The following is a 27,447-nucleotide window of genomic DNA, read 5'->3' as shown; positions in this document are numbered from 1 at the left end:
CCAAATCACTAAGCGTTTAAAAAAGATCAAAGCAAAAAGCCAACAACAGATTCAGGTTAATGATTTTTAGGTTCAACTACACTTTTTAATACTCTAGCCTTCTTGCTTCCCGTGGCAAGTACACACACAAGTCTTTGCATGTCAGCAGGAAGGGCCCTTAAATTTTCATTTAAATATAACTCAAAGGATCTCCAAGTTCCATACCCATATATCCAGTTTATTATAACAAGGGATTTATAAGAAAAAATTGCTGATTGTCTTGCTTTAAAAAAAAAACAAAATGAAAGAAAAAAAAAAGACATAAATACCAAACACAGACAAGGGATTATTAAAAAAATTATTTTCTCATTTTTCATCATGAAGTAATAAACCTACTTGGAATTTTTGATCACTGAAACACTAACAGCATTTAACACGTAGCCAAAACACAAATATCCAGCTGGTGTCATAGAAATTTAACTACGAATGGGCAGCTGGGTGCAGTGCTGTATTTCACTCAGAGGACTCATTCAGACAGACACATTAAATCAAGACCAGACCCAGCTGTGCTGTGACAGCTCCTGGGAAGTACAGGATCTTTAAAAATGATTTAGTGTAACCGCTTTGTTCCATGTCTCATTTCAGTCGAATCATCCAATATGAAATGGGACCAGAACACACAAACAGCAACTTCTTACACGAGTTGTTCTCTGTTCCGTAGTTAAGCACAGGATGCACTCAACTCCCACGCTCAGGCTGCGGCCAGCTTCTCTTTGCCTTATTGGAAGTACGGGACTGGCCCTAGCAAAATTTCTTAACCTGCAGGGACAGCGTTTTTGAAATACATTTGACCATAACTTCACTGGAAAGAAGGTAAATGGGTTGGGTGAAAGTTAGCATACCGAGGCAGAATTAGTTTAATGAAAGAATAAATTCACATTTTGGCCGCTCCCTTCTCCCTACTGCTAAAGAAAGAAAGAAAGAAAACACACGCACACAAAAACCCTACTGATTGCCAGCTTAGAATTCAGCATAAGAAGCCATCAAACAAGTAAACGATATCTTTAGAAATTACGCCAATTGTCCACATGATCTCAGTTCCAATATTGGAGGGGACTGGGAAGCCCCTATGTTACCAGCTGAAAGAGGAGGTGGCTGGGGAAAGATGAAGAGTAGCAACTTCTGAGGCAAATGCTGAAGTTGCAGCCAGAGCTGTATTGCAGAATCTGTGGCCACAGGACCTGAATAGAATCCAATGTGTCACATACATTTCTGTATATGGGTCATCAGGGTCAGCTGTCTTTTACACCAACCAGAACTAGGCTTCTTTTGAGAAGTAGCTGAAGCTTTCAAAAGAAAAGCAGTTAATGCTACTAGCTTTCCTGAACAGCAGAGATCTCCACTAAAATCCTCTGAATTCCAGACGACTTGAAAAAGCAAGGCACTAGATAAGTGCATCCTGTTTTGGCAAGCGGAGTTTCAACTCAGCATCAGACTAGCAAGTACAAATTGGTCGTGTTTTAATAAAAACCAACAATACTTACAATAACAGAATGATACCAAAAAAAGGACTGCACAATGAACACTAGGAACAGTTAAAACTGCACGCGCTGTCAACAGTTAACAAAGTCATTTGAAAGGCAGGGTACAGTTCACGAATCAGTGAAATGTAGTTTGCTCTTCACGGAATCAGTCCTCAGAGTCAGAACGCAAGGACAGCAGTAGCTCGCAGATGCAAGCCCTTGTCTGCAGGAAAGACCTTAGACGTTAACAAGCACTCTGAGCTTCTCTCTCAGAAAGCGTTCTCCTCCCCACCAATTCAGTGCTATCCATCCTTGTTCAGAGATGACAACTGCCAGAGTTCTCAAGGTAAAATGCCCAGACCACGCTCGCATCCGTTGAGGTTAACAGAGCCTTCAATGCACAGAACTTCTCAAAATCACGGCTGCTTTTGCAAAGTATTCTCTCTTTAAACATCCGTATTTTCAGAGCCCATAGTCTCCAAACTACAAACTCCAAACAACTTCTGTTGTCAAAGTGTATTAAAAAATGTAACTTATTAAAATAAAGTTGATGTCTGAGCATATTTTTCCATGCTAACTTATCTTTTAAAATCATACTTACTTACTCAGAAAAGCCCAGTGGAAAGACTTCAAGTGCAAAGGGCTCCCTTCCACCTCAGGCTAAAGGATTAAAAGCCTAACCCAAAACCCCACAGTACGCTCAAAACTCAAGCTGTTTGGTGGTTTTAACAGCCAGAGCAACAGATTCACCAATGTAGTTCATTGAATTCATTCTGGCTCATGTCAGTTTCAGTTGAATATCCCAGGATCGACATAAGGATATGCAAGAAACTCCCCCAGTTTATTGCCTTCCACATCGTAATGGAGCATCCGAAAACAAACATCGCAGAAGAAACAAGGATCCTCTGGTGCCAGACTGTCTTTGTTGGTCACCCACCTGCAGGTTACAAAATACAAGCGTTTTCCATGCAAGTCCCAACACATTCATGACAAACATCTCAACATTTTACTCAGAGTTGGGGATGGCAGCAACAAACATCAGTAATAATGTTATACTGACCAGGTACTACCTATATTGCATATCTCCCGCCCCAGGCATACAGCTCTTTTCCAAACTCCACACTCATTCAGTGTCAATCCAAGCTGCTATCTTACACTGCTACAGCAGCATTTCCTGAGGAACTCCTCAAACCTGTGTAGCTGGTACAGTGTATAACCAAAAAAAAAAAAAAAAAAAAAACAACCAGGAATCTTCTGTCCACTCTATGGCCATTTTAGTTATAAAGGATAAATGTTTTCCCCTAAGGTAAGAAACTGATACAGAGCAGACACGTGACTGACCCAAACTACTCTGAGTAGTAACCAAATCCATTTACAAGTCTAAAAGAAGGGCCTGGATGATGCAGACAAGACAAGGAGAGGATTGCTGCACACTCCAGCAAGCACTGAAGTTAACATGAACGCAGCTGCCAGCACAAGGAGGGCCTGCCCTGTCACCAAGCAACTAATTTATGGTAGCACTCAGAAGCCATGACAGCTCAAGGCCTCTAGTGATTAAAGATGCTATCTGCACAGATTAGAACACGCAGGACAGCCAGCCAAAGGAGCTCTGCTATCCATGGTTTAGCATCTCCCCACTTAAGCTTAGTGCTTAATCCTGGTTTTAATTTAATGCATTTACATCACCTCTGGTAATGCCCTCCCCATCCCATCTTTCCCCCATATTGACCCTTTGGCTCCACCTCCCCTTATGGCCAAATGCCTCACAGATTACAGCCACTTGCAAAGGCATCCTAGGGGCGCTGCTAGGAACACTAGGGCGGACTCCCACCACGAGGGGAATCCACTCTTTGCCTGATTCCAGGGAAGTCTAAGGCCAAACAAGCCAGATAACAAGGACACAGCTGCTGTGTCAAACTGAGGCTGAGTGTAAGCTGCCCTGGGGGAAAAAAAGGGCAGCAAGTGTTTTTGTGAATAAATCATTCAGGCCTGTAAAATCAGGGAGCCTAGCCTAGTTTGTAGAACTCCTTTAGAGAAATTTCTACTGTGTCTATGGAACGGCTTTCTCATGTCTAAGTAAACAGCACTAAAGTGTATAAAGAGCACTGAATTCACATTCTGCTCTCTTTACTGCACAAAATCTGTGCAGCACAAAAAGTTTCTTCAAGTACAGCTGCACAGCACAGAGTTTTCAGGTAGAGGTTAGGAGTTTACCTGTGGGGAAAGCTACATGCCATTTAAAAATCTCTAGATTTTACAATATTAAAGTTGGACAGATTCATACTTCCCTTTACTTAGATGCTAGAGTTAATGAAAGCTCTGTATGACTTCTGGCAAATGAATGTGAATCACATGTCTTGTCACAGGGGGAAAATGCTGCAAAGTAAGATTTTCAAAAGTAATTGATTGAGAGCTGAGCTCTATGTATGCAAAAGAACCTGAGCCAAATAATTAACCTCTTCATCATTTCAGTTCTTTTGATCATCCTGAATCATCATCTCCAAATGAAAGCTACGTGCAGAAGGTCTTTTCCTGGGCAGGGAGAGGACAAGTGCCTGAAGAATAAGATCTTGGAATACTTGCATGAAGATTATTCACACACCTTATCAAATACATACAGAGCTTTGATTTTTTTTTTTTTTTTTTTTAAGTGAGTAGCAGCACCTAGAAAGACTTATTTAAGAAGACAACTTAAAAGGATTGAGAATGCAGCATACCTGGCTGTATACATTTTGCACACAAAGCATTTTCTGGTACATAACCAGTGTTTCTTGATTAGCAACGGATAGAGGTTCCTGTCCAGGCAGTCATCATGATGAATGAGCCTTGAGGGAAACAAATAAATACATAAAACACAGTAAAGACTCAGCCACATTGGAATTTATTGGAAAATAAGCATGGACACTTGAAGGTAAGGCATGATTTAAATTCCTGTGTAAACTAGGACTAGACTTCTGCTTAGCATTTCTTGACATAGATGAAGACCTAGAGATAGACTGCTAGTAGCACCATGCATAGATTTTATGGTCAGGAGTAAACTCAATTTGTGTAGTAACTCAGAAGTCTTTAGACCATCTACTTTAGACAGTCTTTTCAGAGCTTTTATCTCCTACATAGACTAATAGGCAAAAATATCACCAGGTGACTGTTTAGATGCTCATAATCCTGAAATCACCTACTTGCAACATCTATGCCCTTCTTTGTGTTGCCTTGGGAGGCACCATTTATTAACAACGCTTAGGTACATCAAGCTTCTGGGAACTGAAAATGATCTGTCACCCACTACAGACAATCAGAGGAGTGTCCTCTCTACCCGTTATGCGCTGAGCAGAGTACACACAATACTTCTACTGTTGATGTGGTTCCCACCTCACAGCCATTATCACCGTCTCCCTCTCTCCCTCACCTATCCACCTCAGCCCACTATTTCCACTCTTCTGTTCTCTTTTCAGTTCCTGCCCCTTAGCCCCAAGTGTAAACTAACAAGTCCAGTTGACTTCAGCCAGAGCCATTAACAGCATTCTGCTCCCTGGTGCTCCAGAATCAGTATGTAAATCTGCCACACATTGGCTCTACACAGATAGGGTTTTTCAAGGTGGGTGCTAATCCTCCCTTACCACAGTCATGCCATGCTAGTTAGAAAGCAGTCTTTTTATGCAGACAAATTATTTAAAAAAAAAAAATACGCAAGGGAGATTACTTTCTTCCTTGCAGAAGTATTCACATGTATATGGAATAGAACCTTAAATAAGCCCTGCAGAAGGCAGCAGAATAATCTTGAAGTTAGTCCAGCAAATATTCAGCATTTAATGCCTGAAGTTTGTCCACAGAAGGCTTACTTTCAACTACCTAAGGACTCCCAAAGAGCAGTAACTTACCTTATATCTGTGATGATAATGATGTGCTCACAGTTCCCTTGGTGGCAGAAAAGGTATGGAAAGCCAATTTTGAGGGACAAATCATTAAATGTGTAGTCCTCCATTTTAACAGACTGAAGATTTCCATAGCCTCTGTCATGAGATTCTGACCACTCAATAATTGTTCTGAAAACAGAAAGGTCATCAGCATAGCAACGCTATAAACTGTGAATGCACAGAAAAGGAAGGCCTTGGGGCACATGCAAAACTGTCACTGGGACACAGTTAAAAAGATGGAAATAAAACCAGCTCACAACATGTTGTAATAATTTAAGGTACTTTCACAGCAATACCACAACCCCACAGAACTGTGCACTGTTCTTGCGGAACACCTGCCTTCAAATCCACACCAGGCAGCTTCCTGAGGTGTTCTAGTCAGAGTGTACGCTCCTGATGGCACTCATCCAGGTCAGGTTGTTTGCAGCACAACACTTCACAAGCATTCCAGTAATTCAAGTTAGCAGCACATCATTTTTGCTCCCTTGGTCAATAACTTTGTTTAAAGTATTAAAAAGCTTTTTTTTGTTTTTGCAAAGGAGAAACACAAAGCTAACAACTGCACAGTTACATTTCCAAAATTTAGCACTGGAAGGGCACTGGCCACTGTTGCAATTATTTCTTGGCTTTTCAGCAAACTCCTACATACAAGGCATTTCACTTCTACAAACTGCGTATGTTATCACAAGCCCTTCCATGAAGATCACTGTTCCTCATGGACAGAAAGAGGAGCAAAATAATTAATTCCTCTGAAGCCACACACCAGGTCTGGCATAACAAGAACAGAGTCCAAACTCACAGCTCTTCCCGTACCATCCATTTTAACATCTTGATCTCCTAAATCTCACTAGTGTGTCACTAAGCCCCTACTTCCTTAAAACAAACTACTATGTATAGTTTAAATGGATATGACCTGTGCTCAACCAGTGTGAGCTATAGTTCCAAACAAGAGATAACTGAGACTCTTGGCAATGTCATCTCAGCTTTCATTTCCCAAAAGTCATGCAGTTTCCTGCTTGACTTTACCATGAAGGCATTCAGCGTATTTTCAAGACTGAGCAGAACAACTGACTTCCACACAGCTGAGCTTGTTGTCTTTCTGATCCGTCTTCTTACCTCACAGGCAAGTCTTCGGTGGTCACTGCAACTAGGGAGGGCACCTGAAAAGCCAGTACAGACTGGCACCTGGCACTTTGCACAGCAATCCCATCCCAACAGAGCAAAACAGGATTTGCGGGGGAAAAAATGCCTTCATCCCCTTTTCAGAAGGGAAGTGAGTGGTAGGAACAAGTACAGCAAGTAAAGTTAAACTTCCTTGTAAGAATCGATTGAACATGAAAAGCTAGTAAGAAAAGTCCATTCTAGCTTCATACACTAGACATTCCAGTCTTAAAAACACCACAGATGACAAACAAGATGAAATTATTTTCCTGTCCCTTAAGGTTTTCCTTAGTCAACGTCTACAAATACTATACCTGCTCAGATCTCTGCACTCTGGGTATCTTTTATCATTATAAAAGATGCCTTCAAAATAAAAGAAAGCAGATTTGTAGAGATCCTGAGAGAGAGAGAAAGGAAGAGAGAGAAGTCTGCATTAGTGTTACGACAGATTAAGCACCTTAAACAAGAACATGTCTAAACCCAAGCACTTTAGGTATCTAAATTATATTAAGAGACCTCATTCTACAGGTTACTAAGAAAAGCTTTGCACTGGTTGTAAATGCCGATGTGACAATAAGGCTTATATGATTGCTGGCTACGCAGTTGCTCTGCTGGTATTATTCTCAAGCCATTCCAGGTTATTTTAGCACTCTTCTCTTATTACTATACCCATCATAGCAGTTACGGATTTCTACAAAAACACAGAAGAAGAACACAAGCATCATTGCACAAATTAAGTAACTGCACAGCACTGACCTAAAAAAAAGACTAATAATATTTTAAAAAATTATCGAGATGTAGTGGGTTGACCTTGGCTGGTTGCTAGATCCCCCACCCAGTTGCTCTCTAACTCCCCCTCCTCAACAGTACGGGGAAAGAAAATAAGACAGGCAAGCTTATGGGTTGAGATAAAGGCAGTTTAATGAGAAAAGCAAAGGCCACATGCAGCAGCAGAGCAAAAAGAGATCTATTCTCCACTTCCCATCAGCAGGCAATGATGTCCAACCACTTCCTGGGAAGCAGCGCCTCAGCACGCATGTGGTTGCTTTGGAAGACAAATGCCTTAGCCATGAATGGCCCCCTCTTCCTTTCCTCCACCTCTTACTGCTGAGCACAACGTCATATCCCATGGAATATCCCTTTGGTCAGCTGGGGTCAGCTGTCCCAGCTACATCCTCCCCCAGTCTCTTGCCCACCCCCAACCCACTGGCCTTGAAGGGACCTGGAGAGACAGCCTTGAGGCTGTGCAAGCATGGCTCAGCAACAGCCAAAACACTGGTGTGTTATCAACTCTGCCTAGCCAAAAATGCAAAGCACCACACTACATGGGCTGCTGTGAGGAAAGTTAACTCCATCCCAGACAGTCCCAGTACAACACCTGATCAGGACAGGCCACATCACAAAATACTTCTTGCTGGAGTGACAGAGAATTACTGCAGTCCTGTCCCCTGCACATATACGTGCACACACACACACACGATAGCCACATGGGAGCAGTCCCTGGTCACATCTATAAAAACAAGACAGACATGCAATTTTGGAAGGTCCAATCACCTCACTGCTGGGGGCTCAGAAGAAAAGCTAGCATCCTTCAAAATTCCCCCTTAATTACAAAGTTTGTCACATGCAGACAGGCCATTTGTACCGGTCTTCTCTATCAAAGATAATTAACAATTTATGGCACTCATATCAGCAGTGCAAGAGTCATTTGATTCCAAATCATCTCAAGAAACTGAGCTAACCCATGAGCCTCCCTTACACTTGTAATAAATTCTGCAGCAGGAATACAGAACTATTTAGGTAAAATCACATCCATCCAAAAAAAAAGCAGACTCCAGCTGCAAGCCTCTCCTTGAGAGGAAACAAAATAAATAAATGAAAAAAGGAAAACATCTTGTCAAAATAGCACAATCAAGTATCTTTCTGTTTATCTATCCAGACTGCTTGCACAACAACATTCACAGAGCTGTTCTCTCCAAAGGTAAAAATGAGACATATTGTGTTTCTACAAACTGGGGGACAAGAGGCTGGAGAGCAGCCCCACAGGAAGAGATCTGGGGGTTTAGGTTGATGGCAAGTTAAATATGAGTCAACAGTGTGCCTTGGCAGCCAAGAGGGCCAACCGTGTCCTGGGGTGCCTCAAGCACAGCATCACCAGCCGGTCGAGTCTAGTCCCACTCTACACCGCATTGGTGCGACCCCACCTCGAGTAATGTGTGCAGTTTTGGGTGCCTCAATATAAGAAGGATGTCAAACTATTAGAGTGTGGGCAGAGGAGGGCGACCAAGACAGTGAAAGGCCTTGAGGACAAGACTTATGAGGAGTGGCTGAGGTCACTTGGTCTGTTCAGCTTGGAGAAGAGAAGGCTGAGGGGTGACCTCATCACAGCCTACAACTTCCTCGGGGGGGCAGCAGAGGGGAGGTGCTGATCTCCTCTCTCTGGTGACCAGCAATAAGACACGAGGAAATGGAATGAAGCTGTGCCAGGGGAAGTTCAGATTGGACATTGGGAAAAGGTTCTTCACTGAGAGGGTGGTCGGTCACTGGAACAGGATCCCCAGGGAAGTGGTCATGGCACCAAGCCTGGAAAAGTCCAAGGAGCGTCTCAACCACGGTCTTAGTCATATGGTTTAGTTTTAGGTGGTCCTGCAAGGAGCAGGGAGTTGGACTCAATGACCCTCATGGGTCCCTTCCAACTTGAAATATTCTATGACTCTATACAAAAGAGTGTGTGGTTTTGCAACTTAAAACCAGCTATACAATAGGGGAAAGAAATGGAACAGATTTACACAATATATATATATACAGCCAAAATTAGGAGAGGAGAAAACATACAAACTTTTTATTTAGATACGAATGCCATTTAACATCTAAGAAAGGATGTTTAATTGTTTAATTAAGGCATACATCTGCTTCCCATAATTTCCATCTTCTGTTGTTGCTGTCAAAACAGCCTTTCTATAAACAAGTAACTTGAGCAGAGAGATGACCAGGAAAGATTGTGCTTTTTTATCCATAAAACTTTTTTACCTCTGAATTGTGTTCTTCCAAGTTCTTTCTGGCATGTAAGAGGGCGTTGTTTTGGTTTGTGCTATAACCCGTTAAAGACTGATGCCAGATAGCAGTGTATATTATCAAACTGACCACAACACATGTACAGGGCTTAAGAAACAGTTACAAGAAGCAATAGACAGCCTTCTGCAGTGGACCTTAAAGCAGGGAGATGCCTCAAATGGAAAACCCAGAGCAAGGAGGGAACCATATTGTTCAGGTACTTTATTACATTTTGCTCAAGAAAAATAATAGCAAAAAAAAAAAAAAATCACCTTTGTTGCAAGAGCCATACAGCTAACACGCAAGTCTATCCTGGGCTGGGGAAAACAGGTCAGCTGCTTTGCACAGCATTCATTACTGGAGGTGAGGAGAGGTTGAAGGACACAGACTAAACCTTCTTGAACCACTTCAGAGTGGAACACGTCTGTACTGACTGCTGCTCAGGGAGCCATTCTGCATATGCTGTATATGCAACTGTGCACAGCTACAACACATACAAGTGATGCTAAGACACACTGTATATACAGACAGTCAGCCTGTAAGTCACAGCATACAATTTTTTCCATATTTTCAATTGCACTTTGAAGAAAAGCAGTGTTTCATGACCTTCCAGCAAAAAAACTTTATCTGCAATTATACACTGGCATTCAGATATTGCACAAAGCCTATTTAAATCCTGTATTTTCTTCAAGTGTATAGAAAACTGCAAGGAGTCCTTCATTCATGGGCCTTAAGAGCATTTTGATAAAGTATCTTTCCAATATGCATCAACACAGTTTTATCACAGTGAAGTGGTCCCAACTGTTACACCTCTAATTATACTGTGTGCCAGCTCTCAGATAAGTAAAGGTTATATTTATTCATCAACAGATGTGTACGCAGGCAGGTCACACAGATAATGACTGGGGAAGGTAACTTCAAGGAGCTTGATTCCTTTCCATGTTTAACATGGTGACCAGCTCACTCCAATTCCATAACTTGGAAGTTGCTCACTGCTCCTTAAGTCACGGAATCCTGATGAACTTTTTACGTGTCTGTCAGGAGGCAGTCTATGACCTGCAAGAGCTTACAGTGGAAAAGAAAAGGCAGAGAGAGAGTGGAAGACAAGAAGTGAATGCAAATTATTTTACAGGCTGGGTACAGAGGCGTAAGCAGGCTAAATAAGAATCAAATAGGAAATCTGTGGACAACTAGGCACTCTGGATGCCCATGCCAGTCTTATGTGTCTTTATTAACAGAGAATGAATGCTGCTTTGTGCCCAGAGGTCTCTCTGAGCTATTAACTCTAAGGTGTCAAAAGACAGAGATGGGACTCATGACTGGAGACGACTTGCACGAAGACACAGTGGTAGGACTGTGTTTTGCATTCAGACAATTTGTTTCAGCTCTGTTATTGTCACCCTCCCTGGCTCTCCCACCACAAAGCATAAGTACTGCCATGCTCTGGCAACTCCTTACCAACTTCACAGCAGTTCTAAGTTAGCCAGTCCTTTAAAGCTGCTCTAGACTTCAGAAAACAGCTGTTTGTCATAGTGAACAGAAGGCCAAGGGAGCCACTGTTAACAAACTTCTTGGGAATCTGAGTCAGGTCTTTCCTGATTAATGCTAGCCAGAGGTATGACTCAAACATTCTTTCCTTGCAGACTTTGCATTATCCTTCAGTTTGCAAGGAGGGATGCCCTATTATGTTTCTCCAGGGAACCCCAACAGTAGTAGTAACCACATAAAAGACCCAGGATCCTTGTTAAAAGTATCCATATCTGTGGAATAAAGTACCTCAATATTGCTCAGTTTTCTTAAACATCCCCCGATATTGGTTTGACTAAGGTGTTTGTTTACAAAAAAAAACGAACCAAACCAAAAAAAGGGACAGAATACTTCAGTTGGAGCGGACATACAACAATCATCCAGTCCAACTGCCTGACAAATTCAGGGCTGACCAAAAGTTTAAGCCTGTTATTAAGGGCATTGTCCAAATGCCTCTTAAACACTGACAGACTTGCGGCATCAACCACCTCTCTAGGAAGCCTGTTGCAGTGTTTGACCACCCTCTAGGTAAAGAAAAGCTTCCTAACGTCCAGTCTAAACCTCCTCTGATGCAGCTTTGAACACCCCACACATCCTATCGCAGGATACCAGGGAGAAGGGATCAGCACCTCCCTCTCCACTTCCCCTCCTCAAGAAGCTGTAGAGAGCCATGAGGTCCCCCCTCAGCCTCCTTTTCTCCAAACTAGACAAGCCCAAAGTCCTCATCCACTCCTCACAGGACATGCCTTCCAGCCCTGCCACCAGCTTTGTTGCCCTCCTCTGGACACATTCAACGACCTTCACATCCTTCTTAAATTGTGGGGCCCAGAACTGCAGGCAATACTCAAGATGGGGCTGCACAAACACTGAATACAGCAGGACAATCACCTCTTTTGACCAGCTGGTTATGCTGTGTTTGATGCACTGCGGGATGCGGGTTGCTCTCTTGGCTGCCAGGGCACACTGCTGGCTCACATTGAGCCTGCTGCCAACCAGCACCCCCAGATCCTTTTCTGCAGGGCTGCTCTCCAGACACTCCTCTCCCAGTTTAGGCTTGTGCCTGGCATTATTACTCCATCCCAGGTGCAGAATCTGGCATTTGGACTTGTTAAATTTCATCCCATTAATCATTGTCCAATGAAGAAAAAGCAAAGGGTAATATCACAAAACCCAAAAGTAGCAGGAATGAAAGAGAAGCTAGGCCTATTTACACCAGTAAAATCCAAAAAGTCTCTCTTACTCTTTCTGTATCAGCTGAAAAGCTACACTTGTTTACTTAACCAATGAGAGCAGCAACTTGATCCTTTCACTCAGCCTGTGTACTCAAACTGCACTTCAAGAGAAGCAACAGCTGGCATCAACAGCTAACTTACTTACACAGCCTCTTTCCTGCAGACTCTCAGAGCACCATTCTGATTTAAATCAGTCTTTAAGATCCTTAAATTAGTCAGAAGTTATTTGCTCTATTTGGAAAAGCTAACATACTTCTGGCAGGTCATGGTGACACTTGCTTCCTAGACTGCAAAGAAGAAAAATTCTACCCCACTGATGGCAGATTACCCGTCTGTTGAAGCAACATGTGAATTTCATTGTGAAGACCACACACTGAGCCTATACTTCAATGCAAGTTGTAAATTCACAATCATGCTTGAGGAAAACAAACAAATGGAATGAATGCACACCACTCACTAACAGCTCCTGCTGGGAGGCTAGGCATGGTGACACGGGAAATTATTGATGTGCGGAAGCCAAATCTCAACCCTGTTGAGGCTATGACAGCCTCACACCACTCCTCTGCATGCCCAGGAGGAGAGTCTCAGAACTCTCTGGTCTCAGAACTAATCAGCTAGTGCTTTACTAGATAGTAGTAGAAAGACTCTTCCATTTACTTTACATAATTGAAAAGACTAGTATCTGAGATGTCTTTCAGTCTCCTTAAACAAGAATGTGCCAACTTTTTACTACTATATATACAAATATATAACATCCTCTGGTTTCTCTCAGATTGTATATCATACATTATTTGATTTATATTATATTGATAATATACTATATTATTAATAAATAATGTTGGCAGAACAACTAGGCCCCAAGGGTGATAATCAGTGGAACGAAGCCTAGTTGGAGGCCAGTAACTAGCAGTGTACCCCAGGGGTCAACACAGGGTCCAGCCCTGTTCAACATCTTCATTAATGATCTTGATCATGAGGCAGAGTGCACCCTCAGCAAGTTTGCAGATGACACAAAACTGGGAGGAGTGGCTGATACACCAGGTGATCGAGCTGCTGTCCAGAGGGACCTTGACAGGCTGGAGGAATAGGCTGACAGGAACCTCATGGAGTTCAATAAGGAGGAGTGCAAGGTCCTGCACCTGGGGAGGAACAACCCTATGCACCAATATATGCTGGGGGCCCCTCAGCTGGAAAGCAGCTTGGCAGAAAAGGATCTGGAGGTCCTGGTGGACACCAGCTTGACCATGAGCCAGCAATGTGCCCTTGCAGCAAAGAAGGCGAATGGGATCTTGTACTGTATTAGACAAAGTATTGCCAGCAGGCTGAGGGAGGTGATCCTTCTCTACTCAGTACTAGTGAGGCCACACCTGAAGTCCCGTGTCCAGTTCTGAGCTCCTCAGTACAAGAGAGACATGGACATACTGGAGAGAGAGTCCCACAAGGGCCATGAAGATGAAGGGACTGGAGCATCTCTCCTATAAGCAAAGGCTGACAGAGCTGGGGCTGTTCAGCCTGGAGAAGAGAAGGATCAGGGCAGATCTTATCAATCTGTACAAATATCTGAAGGGAGGGTGTAAAGAAGACAGAGCCAGGCTGTTTTCAGTGGTGTTCCATGACAGGACAAGAGGCAATGGGCACAAACTGAAACACAGGAGGTTCCCTCTGAACATCAGGAAACACTTTTCATTGTGAGGGTGGCCAAGCACTGGCACAGGTTGCCCAAGGAGGTTGTGGGGTCTCCATCCTTGAAGATACTCAAAAGCCATCTGGACATGGTCCTGGGCAACTGGCTGTAAGTGGTCTTGCTTGAGCAGGGGCGTTAAGACCAGATGATCACCAGAGGTCCCTTCCAACCTCAACCATTCTGTCATATGATACATATTCTATGTGATATATTATCAAATGGATGCAATTTCAGTATTTTCAATTAGAGTACTTTATTGACCCCTGTTGCACATCCTCAGAGAACACCTGGCAATTGTGGGGAGGGGAATAATCTTCATTCCTACTTCTGATCAGCACCCAGTTGCAAACACCAAAGCATGTAAATTCAAAGAGGGATGGTCTACATTCAGCTTTCTATTACCTCTGGTGCTTTAGAATGTAGCTCAAAGTCAAGTCAGTCCACAGGGATACAGCTATGCAAGACCTCACTGCCAGTGTTACTACTTCCCAGCGGTAGCATTAACAATGTTTTTCTTGACATCGCACAAAACATGTCAGCTTGGTAATGCCACCAGGAAGTATTTACTTGCAGTGCAACCCACAGGCAGAACCAATGCAGCCTAATGTAGTGCTGAAGAAAAAAAACAACGCAAAACTCCACCTCCCTCTCTCCTGTATGTTGTCAAAGCTCCTGCGCACGTAGAGGGTTCCAGATAGAAGGTTTTACCTTGCTGATGTGCTCTGGTGCTTGATCTGGCTGACTGCTGAACTCACCACCTATCTGGAAGTCACTGACACAGGAAATTGAGTCTCTCAGCTCGGTGAGCTTCTGGCTGCCCAGTACAAGGACTGTCTGATAGGGTTTGTGATCTTTATGCTACAAAGAAAAAAGCATAAAAGCTTCAAATAAAAATCACTTGTTAGCATCAGTACTGCTCTTCACTTGACAGCTTGAGGTCATTAATGGCAGCATATAGCACATCACCTCTCTGCACGAGATTTTAAACAGCATCTTGCCTCAGCCTCTCCTAAGGCTGCCATTTTTCAGTTTTACTCAGAAACTCAAAAGTCACATTCCCCACCAGAAAGTGCAGAAAAGACAGAAAGTCTGAGCACGCTTATCCCAAATCCAGAAAGAGTACTGTAGTTTTCATGTATTTAGTTTCAGATTTTGAGCCTTCCATGAAATCAATTAACTGCCAAGTAATAATTGTAAAAATTGCCTTCTGTAGACCACTAACAGAATGAAAGCCAGATTCTGAAAGAGCCTGAAGAAGTTACCACAGTTGAAGGGTTTACCACGCTCCCTCAGTGGACTCAGTTATTTTAAGTGCTTGGGAAAGCAAGATATTACCTAAGTAGGGAAGAGACATCAGAATACAATCTAGAGAATTTAGTACCAACCTTCTGAAATATGACAGGATAAAAGATATTCAGAGTTAAAAGTAGTTCTCCCTCCTCAACTAGATCTGTTGGATTGTCTGGCCTCTTTCCAATTGCATGTGACTCCTGGAAAAATAAAGATACATATATATATAATGATATTGGCAACCACTTATGTATCAGAGCCCCTGGACAAAAGTCTGAGAAATGCTGTTCTAACTGTAACTCGTTTTTGACTGTGTAGCCTTCTGAACTGATGAAAGCCTACTTCCTCCAGGATGGAAAGGTGAGAAACTGCTGTCATTATTGATTTCAAGCATTTTCCTTCATTCCTCAGCTCCGGAGAAGCTGAAGTGCTTCCAGCAATTACGAGACAGCTGGGTACCCCTTGGCTACTGGGAGGCCCTGCATAAAGGAATTAAAGCCTGCTGCCACTCTGCCCTCATGGAACCCAGCTGCTACCAACTTCCATCACTTGCAGCTTTGAAATGGTCTTTCAATGCTTTCACATGTAAAGGGGAATTGCAACCCTCAATTTGAGAAAGACCGACCTAGAAACTAGCCATAGGATGAAGGATATGAAAATAAAAATTAGTGCAACTCTTCCTCTTATTAGGGAAGCTTGACATAGCTGGAGGTCTCAATTTCTCCAAAATCCAAAACCAAAATCCAGCACTGCCCTTGCCACACTCCTATGTTTTAGAAAAGAAGTGAATGCATTTCCACATTTCCATCCTACTTTGTGTTTAGGACATAGCCCAGCTGTGAGAATGAGGGACAGCACTTTTCTGTGGCAGCCAGTCTCCTCCTTTTTCAACAAATCAAGAGAGAATACTGACTGCACAAACACTTCCCACCAGCACAAAGTGTTCTTCAGATTTAATAACAGGAGCATGTACTGCTGTGAGACTTCAGTTCAGAGATACTTGTGCTCTGTCCCCTGCATCTCCCTTCTTCATGTGACACATTCCAAACTCAACATTTCTTATTGTTGTCATCGTGTCCTAGGACACCGTGGTCACAACCAGCTCTGACACACAAACCAGTTATCACAGCTTGCTTATAGGATGCAGTAACTGACCCCATGCTTGTTCTTCAGAAACAGAAATAAGACACAACTCACTGAAACCCTTTATGAAGATTTCTATTGCAAATATTTTCTCAGATATGCCCTAGGCTAGGAGCACAACACAGTTCTTGCATTTCAGCTGATGCATGATGTGGCTGGGTCTCTGGACAGTTGAAACAAGATCACTCATGACAGGTCAGGAAACCTCAAAGGGAAAAAATGTTTAATCGTAACAAGTGAGGGTCCCTCCTCACTACACCCCCATCCCTAATTTTTACAGTAGTTCATGGCTTGCTCATTCAACTCACGGACTCCAGCACTGTGAAATTTAAGAACTTAAGTCTTCCTGTTTAGGACTTCAATGGTTGTGAAGAAATCTTAAAAAAAGAGATACTAAGAATAGTTAAACGGATTACAAGATGGCTTTTGAGGGGTTGATCACTACACTCCTGGTTCCTGGTCAGAATGGCTGAGAAACTTGGGTTACAAAGCTGAGAATTAGGAACTTACTGCCACCATTTTCCTACTGTCTTCCTCTTTCAGCCCTACAGAAACCAGCTCACAATCATTCACACATTAAAGCTTAGATTCCAACACGGGACTCCAGGGGCAAAAACATTATGCATTTTGTCTAGCTCTACGATAAGTTCACATGATGCACAGTACACTTGATCCCATACAAAATGCCTTAGTAGCAACCAAATGAAAGCAGTCATACAGTGGTAATGAGCTGTGGAGTTCTTCCTTCCTACACTCGGTACTAACAGACTGTAAGAGCACAGTTCCTGTTCCATCTTTCTATAAAATGTCTTTCATCTTAATCATTACCTGCAAACTCATATCTGCAAACATTTACAGTGTACAGAGATTCACAGTGATGAAAAAAAAAGGAACCAGAAGTTGCATTTTGGCAGTGCACAACTGTTTTGAGATCCTACGAGACGACAGGGAACTCACCATCTCATAAGCAAGAGTTTCTTGTCTGCAAGCCCGATCCACAATAATTGTTTCTTCTCTCCTCTCTAATGCCTTCTTTCTAATCCTGAGGGGCAGGAACACAGGACAAAATTTCATTCAACAACTTCCATGCAGAATCTCTAGGTATATTTTTAAACGACACAAGCTATTACAGCGCAGCTTTGAAAGAGCAGGATTTGTGGCTGTCTTAGTATGACAAACTAACTTAACAATACCCTTGTCTCTTGACTCCCATAAAACCTGGTAGTATACAGGCCAGCTTGTGTATTTCAGCTTGTGTTTTTCTTTCCCCTTATGTGCAAATTACAGGTTGGTTGTGGGCAGTTTTACATGTATGAGAAAAAACAACAAAATGTTGTCTGAAGAGGCTCTCCTAGAAAGAACACTTTGTTACCTTTGAGGAAGCTGTTTCAACTATCCCTCCCACTTTAGAGGAATTCAATTCACGTTCAAGCAAGAAACAAGAAAAAAACCCACAAATATTCTCAGTCTCATGACATAGATACTTTTCTAAAAAAAACTTCAGCATAACTTGTCACGTCCCACCTGTGGAGGAGGAGTGACTAAGGTTCGCAAATCCTCTCAGTGTGCATTAGGGTGGGCGAACACTCAAGGTCCGTACACAAACACCAACTTCAGTACAAAGCTTCTATAGAGACAAATATTGAGTACAAATACTCGATACCTGCTAGCCCTCTCACGATTAGATATACCCCAGTTATGTGGCTTTATGGAAAATCAAGGTAGGCCATGCAGCAGCTGACTACAATTTAACAACTTTGACAACTTAGTTGCCTTAGGAGAAGTGAAAAAGAGAGAGGGGGAGAAAGGGGGAAGACAAGGGGAATCACCAGACCTGGATCCAGTGTTGGACCTGCCAACGAGGGTATTTGGTGGAGAGAGCCCCTGAGAGTCCCGATTTATAGATTTCAGTCTTTGGACTTCTGGAAGTTTCTCTCGCCCCAGTTCCAGGAGTGGCAGAGATACCAGTCAAATCAGGAGGGGTGACCAGTCAGCCCAAGAGCAGCGATACTGGGACCCTCCCCCAAGCAGTAGGTGTGTGGGGGGGCATAAGAGGCTTCACAGCTCACATGTATGGGGCTGAGGCAAGGCCACCCTGTCCACAGGGCTCCCTCCTTCCCTCACCCTCGCTCCAGGTACCGTCTGGTGCTGGGTCCTACCGACTGTCCCTCTGCATTCTGGTTTCAGCACCAAGGCTGTTTGAGACATCTCGTCGTTTTGCACTAGCAGTTCTCTACATCATTTGTAGAAGAAAGAGTATCATACATAGAATAACCACTAAAATAGTATTTAACCACTGCATGAACACCAAATCCTTTTTAACTTCTGGGACAAGTCTATTTACCCTCCAGACCTTCCTCAAGGTTTTCAGTAACAATCGAACTTAACACTGATCACAACCTTAACACATTTTTTTACGTTAATACTATGCAAACTGAAATTCAAATACAGCAAAGGCCTGAACGGGCCACGTATGCATTCAAAGTTCACCAACTGTTAGAAACTTAACACATGAACTCTATAGAGAGTGGGTTCAGATAAAGAGGTATCTGGCTGCAACTTCAGTACTTGCACTTTGGCTGTTACCATGTGACTGTGAGTTACTAGAGCTAAGAGCTACAGATTTACTTCATGAGGCTTTGGAGAAACCTCCTGCATGTGACTATGAGAAGTCCCCTGCACGCTCCAAATTTAGGCGCTAGTTCAGAAGTACCTAGGTCCAGAAATCCTAAGTTCCTCTGAAAGGGTTAAAGCCAAGATAGACAAAGCCAACGCATCAAAACACCTCCTGAAAAGCCTAGGGGCAAGGAGGATATTTAAATATCTTAGTCACTTAACTAAACAAAAGAAAGGCCTTTGTGATTTAGGGAGTAGTTAGAATGGTTGTAAGATAAGGGGGCTCCGGGATAATCCCATCTCAGACAACTGGGCCTTGGGAGAACAAATACATGGAAGATAGGAGGTCACAACAGAATGACAACAGCCTTGAAGGACACGGTTTACGTGATCCTAGGACTGAGTTTGCGCAGAAGCAAAGGTCAATCAGCGAACACAGTGAAACAGACTAGGAGCCTTCATCTGAAGACCCCCCCAAAGACCACCTGAAGACCACCACGGGAGACGACTGCGCATGTGGACAGGACATTTGCATACGTTAATAAGTTCCAGGAAATCTCATGTTTATGTAAATGATTTCTTGGAAATCCGGTGAATATGTAGGATTTTATAGTATATGATCTCTGAAAGTCTACCAGATCGGTGGAGCACTCATGGTGGAGAATCCCCAGTGCTGCCCAGCGCTGCAATAAAGAATACCTGCTTAACAGTAACTTCGTTGCTATTGAGTTTCATTTCAGGGACTCTCTCAATACTCCGTTTCTCCCTTGGGGAGATTCAGACTGTGAGGAGAAGCATCCGTGAATTTTTGTATCACTTCCAATATGAAAGATGGCATGTTTTGTGTATCTTAACAAAAAAATTCCTAAGTAACATTCAAGCAGAAGGCTCACACCAATTATCCTATCCTAAGCCAGTGTTTCTGCCCGTAGAGGTTTTCTGGACACTGCCTCAGAAAGTAAACCATTGCCTGGAAAGGGAACAAGCAGCCAGCCATGCTTTTGTGTTTGTTTTCCACCCCCGCCGCATATCAGGGTACTGTGAGTGTACCACAGTGACATACCGAAGAGTTAGCAGACTGCCATCTTCAGGAATAACATCTGGGTCCTCTTCTTTATCAGAAGACATTAACATATCAATGCTAGGACAATAAAGAAAACAACTATTATACATTTTTTCAGACTTGCTTCATAACGAAAATCAGTTAAGCTGATAAAAGGAACAAAGACAGCGAAATATGAATAAACAAAACATAGCTTGTATAGCCTAAGTTGGGGCAAAAGGGCAGTATGGTTGTTAAGATAAAGAACCAGAAGACAGAGAGTCATGGAGTTTATAGCTGGGTTTCACAGAGATTGGGTAAATTTTATCTTTATTTTGCATTCTGCCTAATGAAGCATAGCTGCCTAGAGAGGTTGAACAAGCCCCATTCAAAATATGTGTCCTGTACTTTTTATAAACTAAAAATATCACTTGTGTTTTTCAATCTCATCCACCTACTGTGATTTTTCTGATGATATATGGCAAAATAGATTCAACAAAAAGGAATCATCAACCTCAACCTGTATGGTAAAGCTAACACTCCCCCCTCAGGTACAAACATGGGCAAGCCACCACATTTACACAAGCTGTCATTGCCGTATTAAGACATTAATTTACACCACATTTCTTCCAGTGGGAATGAGACAACACTTCCACCAGAAGTGATAGGTCCATTCTTCCTCGTATCCTTCTTTCCATCCTCAGACTCTTTTCACTCTCACTCTTCTTCTGTTTGCACAGAATTCAAAGTCTAGCTAACCATAGTTTTTTGCTGCACTGCAAATCACTGCAGGATGTGGGAAGGAAAAGCAGAACTGCTTTTGGTTGCACCAATGATTTAAACTGATCATACAAACGTTAGCTTTTCACAACATAAATGAGGATGGAATTTCTCATAAACACGCCACAAAAAATGAATCCTGTGGGATACCATATCTGCTCCTCTGCCACAGTTTTGTAACATAAGGTTCCCACACACCATTCCACAAACAGACCAAATGATCCATCCGAAGGCTTCAGATTAGACACTATAATAGTATTAATTACCTTTTTAGAAACATACAGAACAATGCTGACTCGAAGACAGTAATGATTTTGTATTAATCACAAAAGAACTCTATCCAACTTAAAAATAGTCTGAGAAAATATTATTTAAAACAGAGAAGTATCACCCAGTTCAAATCAGACTTGATCTGTTTTGTCTCTCTGCTGTTTGCAGACTACACAAAGGCAGGGCTTATACCAATGCCGAAGTCCATGTGCAGTTTGAATCCCAGCAAACTCTTGTGCAAACCCATCTCTTTATGGGACAAACAAGCCATTGGTGAAGTCCAGGAAAAATTTTTTGAGTGTACCATTTATTCTCGATATAACTTATGATTTGATTATATTATTTTTCATTAGAATCTTATAATATTCACCATGTCAACAATACTAAGCTAGGTAATACTATCACTGCAGTAATGAATAAGCCTTCAGAGTGGAGCTGCATAGGAATATACAGTAATTGAGAAATAGAAGTCTGGAATCAATTGGTATCAGCTGACAATAAGCAAAAGTCAGCGACAAAATTTTGGTTGTGGGTAGATGGCCTAGTTCTCATGACCCAATAAAGTCACTCTGGATTGAAGATAATTTGAATTTACTATTGCTTAGTTAGTTTCTTACCATCCAGCAGTACACAAAGAGTTTTAACCTTCCTGTCTTACAGTTTTCATCCCAAACAGAAAACCGTTCTTTTTGAGAAAAGGGGATTCCTTCAGAAGCACCATTTTAAAAGAAACTATGCAGCAATTAGTTACAACCTCTTGGAAACAGAATCAACTTTACCCTTAGATTCCCACTTGAGGAAGTGGAGGCAGAGACAACTGAGTGAGTCCTGTATGAAGTACAGACTGAACTACTGCTGAGGAACAGTACTTTAACAGAAAGGAGGAGAACAGCACTTTGGAGAACACAGAGCCATCATTAGCCTTTTAAATGGGGCTGTTCTCCACTCAGCATGGATTAGTGTTATGAATAGCCCACCCAATGAAGCAATGTGTAGACCCTGACAGGTAAAGCAACTCACAACTTATGCTTCTGTGGAATCGACATCCCACCAGCACGACTAGACTTAGGTCTTCCTGCACGTGGATCAGTGACCCCATTCACCACAAAGCCCTGAGTGGCTTGAAGACCTGTCATTTTGAAGAAATGACTGTGTATTTTGGTCTTTAAACACCACATAGGTTATTTGCAGGATCTGAAAATGTCTATTACCTACCATTAAAGTAGGTGTCACCTGCATTAAAGGTGTCACCTGCATTAAAGGTGACAGTTTCCTATTTCCCTTCTGTGCATACACACGATGCCAGAACTCACCAACAATACTTGTGCTTTCCTTCCCTCCCACGGCTCTAGGCCAGGGATCTCTGCCTGTGGTATCCACACCACACACGCTAATCGCCTGCTGCAGGAAAAGAAAACTAATGTTCCCCAGAAGGCAGCTCCAAGTAGACACAGTGTAAAACAGCTGGCATGTAAGCTGCTTCCTCTTTTTCCTTGTAAAGACAGAAAAAGAAACTGCCACTGAATCCCTGACAAGTTCCGTGGACCCTGGTGAGCCCAGATACTGCCATTTCTCACTCCTGGAAAGTCAGAAACCCTCAGTTTCTAAAGGGATGCTACACACAGAGCACCTTTTTCAGTATTTTGAATCAGTCTCATAATCCATCACGTATGCCATTGTATCGCACGCACTGAAGCCTTGAAAGGCTTTGCGGTATGGCCTTTTACACAGGCCATGCTAGAGCTCCTCCTGGGTAACTCCACTGTAGCCAGTGGAGTGAGAATCCCTCATGGAACAATGAGTAGGTTTGGTCCACGGTACCGAGAAAACGAGGCTTTAAAAATGAAAAGTATATGCTAATCCCTCCAGAAACTAAGGCTAAGTAGTCAGTATCATACACCTAATGGATAAAAGTGCAGGCAATACAAAGTTTGCACCGGGCACACCTCACTCCTGACAACCACAAGCATGGGATTCATCTGTGTCCCCACACAGAATATTCCCTGCACGCAAGACAAATACACTCAGTGCACTCAGTTATGGTGGAGGGGGAACCACTGGCCATACTGTTTAATGGACACTGACGTGAACTATCAGAGAGTGACAAGGAAAAATAGTTGAAGGTCTCACTTGAAAAATGCATGCAAAATGTTACATGAAATTTATGTCCCCAAGAAAGGTATTTAAAGGCGGCTAGAACTAAAAAGGCCAAAGGCAAGTCTGTGGAAATTTGGACATGGAAATAGACTATCTGTGAAGCCCTTATTCACCATGACTTTACTTTTCTCAGAATATACTGGCAGCACAACGAGCTTTCTCAGTTTTAGAAATCAGAAGATTCTTTAGTATTTTGCCTGATATTTTCATAGTAAGCAGATACAGTGTTTATATTACTCTTTGTATTGCATATATTTTAAGGGCAGTACTTTCATCACCTTTGAGACACTAATACTACAAGAGGCTAAATACTAATACGTTAAGACGCTAACACTAGCTTAATGCAGCTTTATAACACGTCCCTAGATATTTACAACTACCCCTTCTAATAAAACAAGAAGGTGAACTAGGGCTGAAGTGGAATAAGGTACCTGTGAGCCTCACCTCCCTTGACGTACCTAAAATCCACACGGATTTGAGTCTTAGCCTGTCCTACATGTACACAACAAATCACTCAAAAGGCAAAACAGAATAACATAACTTAGCCTCTCTAAGATTCAAGCACTCCAATTGCTCAAACACCAGCAATGAATCCCAAGGTAAACCTCTTTGCTCACAGACCGCTAAGGCATTTGAACAAAACTTAAAACTTTACCGTCCTGACACCTCGGTTATTTAAGAGAACTACTGATGGAATCTCCTAGCTAAGGCTACCATTTTACACCTGTTTAACATCTGATGAAAATGCAAGTGATCTCTGTAACAATTGTCTGCATACAACTTGAGCAGTATGCAAAGCATTCTTACTGAGTCAAATTCAAGTGACTGAAGACAGAATTTTTTTTTCCTGCATTCTGTTTGCAGGAATGTATTACAGTAAGAAAATAGAAGATTAAAAAAAAAAACAAAAACCAACCACAACACACTGAGATGCGCAGAGAGTTAAACATCATTTAAACATTATACCATTTCTCCTTACCAGAAGGCTAAATCATCAAGAATACTTAAACGTACACTATGTCACTATATTCTAAAAAAAACATTTAATTACAGATATTGAAAAACTTCATCCTGAGTCTATGAAAGATTCTCTTAACCTATTACTGTTTTTAAAATAGATACAGGATGACTATCCCCATCTTCCCATCTCTCTTCTACCCAAAGAAAACCTCCTTAACTTGCCACAAGTTGCCTTACAAGCAGCTCACAGTCAGAAAAATCTGTCTTTATATCCAGGATGTGTTCACTTCAGCACCTAGAAAACTGTATTTATGCCAGTAATAATTGTGACCCCAAGACACCCTAGAACAGATCTTGGTGTAGTCCAGTGTTTTCACTTCTTCTCCAGGGAGGAATACAAACAGCTCAGAGCAGGCGAGTGAAAGTGATCAAAGGTAGCGATTTGAGGTTGGCCAATGTTAAGGAGAGACTCAAGAGGCTAGGTCTATCTAATTTAAAAGGAAAAGCACGTGGAGATTAGGGATTGGGATTTCCAGCCTGCACAGGCAAAAGGTCACACCAGGATGTGCAGGTTTATCTTCATTCTCCTGCAAGGCCAACAAGCAGCTGCCAGATGATCTGTTCTCGCCCCCTGACAGACTGCCTGTCCTTTTTTTCTTTCCCAAACCTTTTCACTACACAGCACCACTTTCCACAGTACGCTCAGCAGCAGACAGACAGCACTGCTCTGTAACACCAGCAAACGCAGACAGCACATGAAATGTAGCAGTCATAGACTGAAGAAAGCAGAATGAATGATGGGAAAAACAAAGAAAGCATAGGAAATCCGCTTGGAATTCAAGTGAAAACAGCAATAGACAGGCTTGAGCAACAGGGTCACTGCAGAGAATAAGCCACAGCATAGGAGCAGCCAGAGACTACATCTGCACTGGGAAAGCTTACAGAATAATTCCCACAGTTGCTGCCACACTAGAATACATGAACTGTTTTTAATACTAACATCAACCTCTATTTTTGCTAAGCCTAGTAATGGTAAAAAATTATCTGAGTCACCAGAACTATGACAGCTGAAGTAAAGTAGTGTTTTAGTTAAGTTAGCATCAGAAAAAGTGAGAATGCCTGGCAAATTTCTTCTCTGTTGGCAAGGCAAAATATAATTCATTAAGTGTTGATTTCTTCCTGTTAAAAATGCCCCTAAAAGTCTTGATTTCTGAATGGGTTACTAAGCTCTCACCATTACACACAACACTTATGCAAGTATATTTTGGCTCAGATATTGAGCTCCGTGCTCCTGTGCTCCTCCTCCTGTTCTCTGTTTGTTCCTTGCCTTTTACTAAAGCAACAAATGTTCCTACCCATCTTTCTCCTTCCTCTGAGGTACCACCATCATTTAAACAAACAATAATTATCAAATGAACTTTGTCCAGTTAATGACTTTATCTCAAATAATGTTGCTAATGTTGTTTTTTCTGTCATGTTATCCTCATAATTTGGGGTGTAACTCTGAAAACATTTAGAAGGACGTGCTCATGACACAACATCTGCATTTTTTTATATGCACCTTGCATACAGAGGACTGAAGAAAAAGCCATCAAGAAGATCTCAATATATAGTGCAATTCTAGCTACATTTACCAAATTACACCTTCAGCATCACTTCTGAGACTACGTTCATTCTATTCAGTACGTGAAAATGAACAACCTCCATCTTGCATTTGAAATAGCTCCTACATACTTCTGCACCTTTGAGGAAACAATAACTGAAGGACAGAAAACGCTGAAAGCTATTCAGATAGCAGCGGAAGTCTGGCATGTCTTCCTTACTGATGAGCTACAGACAAATCATCAACTGTGATGCTTTCTGCAGGAATTACTGCCTGCAGTAATTTTTATCAGGCCTTTTTTACTCTATCAATTATCAGACCCTTTCTACAGGTGAGAGATGATTCTCAGTATTCACGTGACCTGAAAGCCTTCCAGCTTTAGCATGTTCGATCCTGCTGCTTCAAGCCCTAGATGGTTCTCCTCTTCTTTCAAGGCTAGTCTGCAATTCACTGGCCCACAAACACGAGTGAAGGTACAAGCACAAAACAAGAGCACACTTTTTTCTTTCCCGGCCCTAGTGCCACCTAGGCTGCTTGGGCAAACAGGACTATCCCAAAAACAAAGAAGCACTGGCATAGCTTTGACTCCACCACCAGCCCTGACAGAAACAGTTAGTAGAAGCTAAGGACCCAGCCGAGCTCAACAGTTAATGTATGTTGCCAGTTACCAGAACTCATCTAAATGATGTTAACACAAAGAGATGCCTGGCTCTTTTTCTTCATATAAGGCATGCCTTTCAGTTTGCAACTGGGGCCTCCTAAAACCACGTACACGTTCAGGTACCTTAAGTTTTATAACGAGTAACATGTTGCTAAGTATTTACTTAAGTAACTTGTTAAGGGGTGAACTGTTTGTTCATGAGTTCAAGGCCATAACATAAAGCTTCCACCAGTGGAGCACCACCCTGTAGAAACTCGATGTCCTCCTTCTCTCCCTCACAGGGGAGACGATAGCCCCACACGGCACAGACCCGGGCAAGGCTGTTCTGAAGCGGTTTTGCCCGGGCACCTCCCGCCTCTCTTGAGGAACGGGTGCAGTGTCTGAGCGACAGCACCCACCACCCCGGCCCGCGGCGGCCTCCCCGGCACCAGCGCCGAGCTAGGCCGAGACCGCCCTGCTAGGCCCGGCGCCGCAAACCCCCGCACGGAGGAAGCCGGCGGTTGCAGCCCTGCCCTGGGCTGGGCAGCGTCGCGCCCGGGCCCGCAGCCCGTCGCGCAGCCCCGGCAGGAGCCCCGGCGCTCGGCGGGGCTCCGCGGGCCGCCCCCCTCCCGCCGCCGGCCCCGCGGCCACCTGCACACGGCCCGCAGCTCGGCCGCCGTCTCCTCCGCGCAGCCCAGCTCCGCCGCTACGGCCGCGTCCGCCTCGGCCGCCGCCTCGGCCGCCAGCGAGAGGTCGGGCGGCCCCAGCTGCTGCCGCCAGCAGCGGCCGAGGGCGCCCAGGCGGAAGGCGCGGGTGTACAGCTCCGCCGCCTCGTAGTCGGGCGCAGCCTCCGCCGCCGCCATGGCCGCCGG

General features: G+C 43.1%; 1 protein-coding gene across 1 annotated transcript; it reads right to left on the bottom strand.

Moving 5' to 3' along the window:
* Positions 1–274: 274 nt before the first annotated feature.
* Positions 275–27,447, bottom strand: SNAPC3 (small nuclear RNA activating complex polypeptide 3). The gene is made up of 9 exons (XM_082337056.1): positions 27,227–27,447; positions 20,187–20,264; positions 17,465–17,549; positions 15,460–15,564; positions 14,783–14,932; positions 6,892–6,974; positions 5,381–5,545; positions 4,220–4,327; positions 275–2,439 (listed from the first exon to the last, which is right to left on the bottom strand). Exons 1-9 carry the CDS (start codon positions 27,436–27,438, stop codon positions 2,292–2,294), a joined length of 1,134 nt encoding a protein of 377 aa, XP_082193182.1. The 5' UTR covers positions 27,439–27,447; the 3' UTR covers positions 275–2,291.

This window comes from Platalea leucorodia (genome assembly GCF_965183815.1).
Source record: "Platalea leucorodia genome assembly, chromosome: Z".
NCBI lineage: Eukaryota > Metazoa > Chordata > Aves > Pelecaniformes > Threskiornithidae > Platalea > Platalea leucorodia.
This window is presented reverse-complemented; position numbering and strand designations above follow the sequence as displayed.

Coding starts and splice junctions, on each gene's coding strand:
- SNAPC3 (XM_082337056.1), bottom strand. CDS start 27,438: ATGGCGGCGGCGGAGGCTGCGCCCGACTACGAGGCGGCGGAGCTGTAC. Junction 20,265..27,226: donor GAGCTGCGGGCCGTGTGCAG/GTGGCCGCGGGG, acceptor TTATTGTCCTAG/CATTGATATGTTAATGTCTT. Junction 2,440..4,219: donor TGCAAAATGTATACAGCCAG/GTATGCTGCATT, acceptor TGTAACCTGCAG/GTGGGTGACCAACAAAGACA.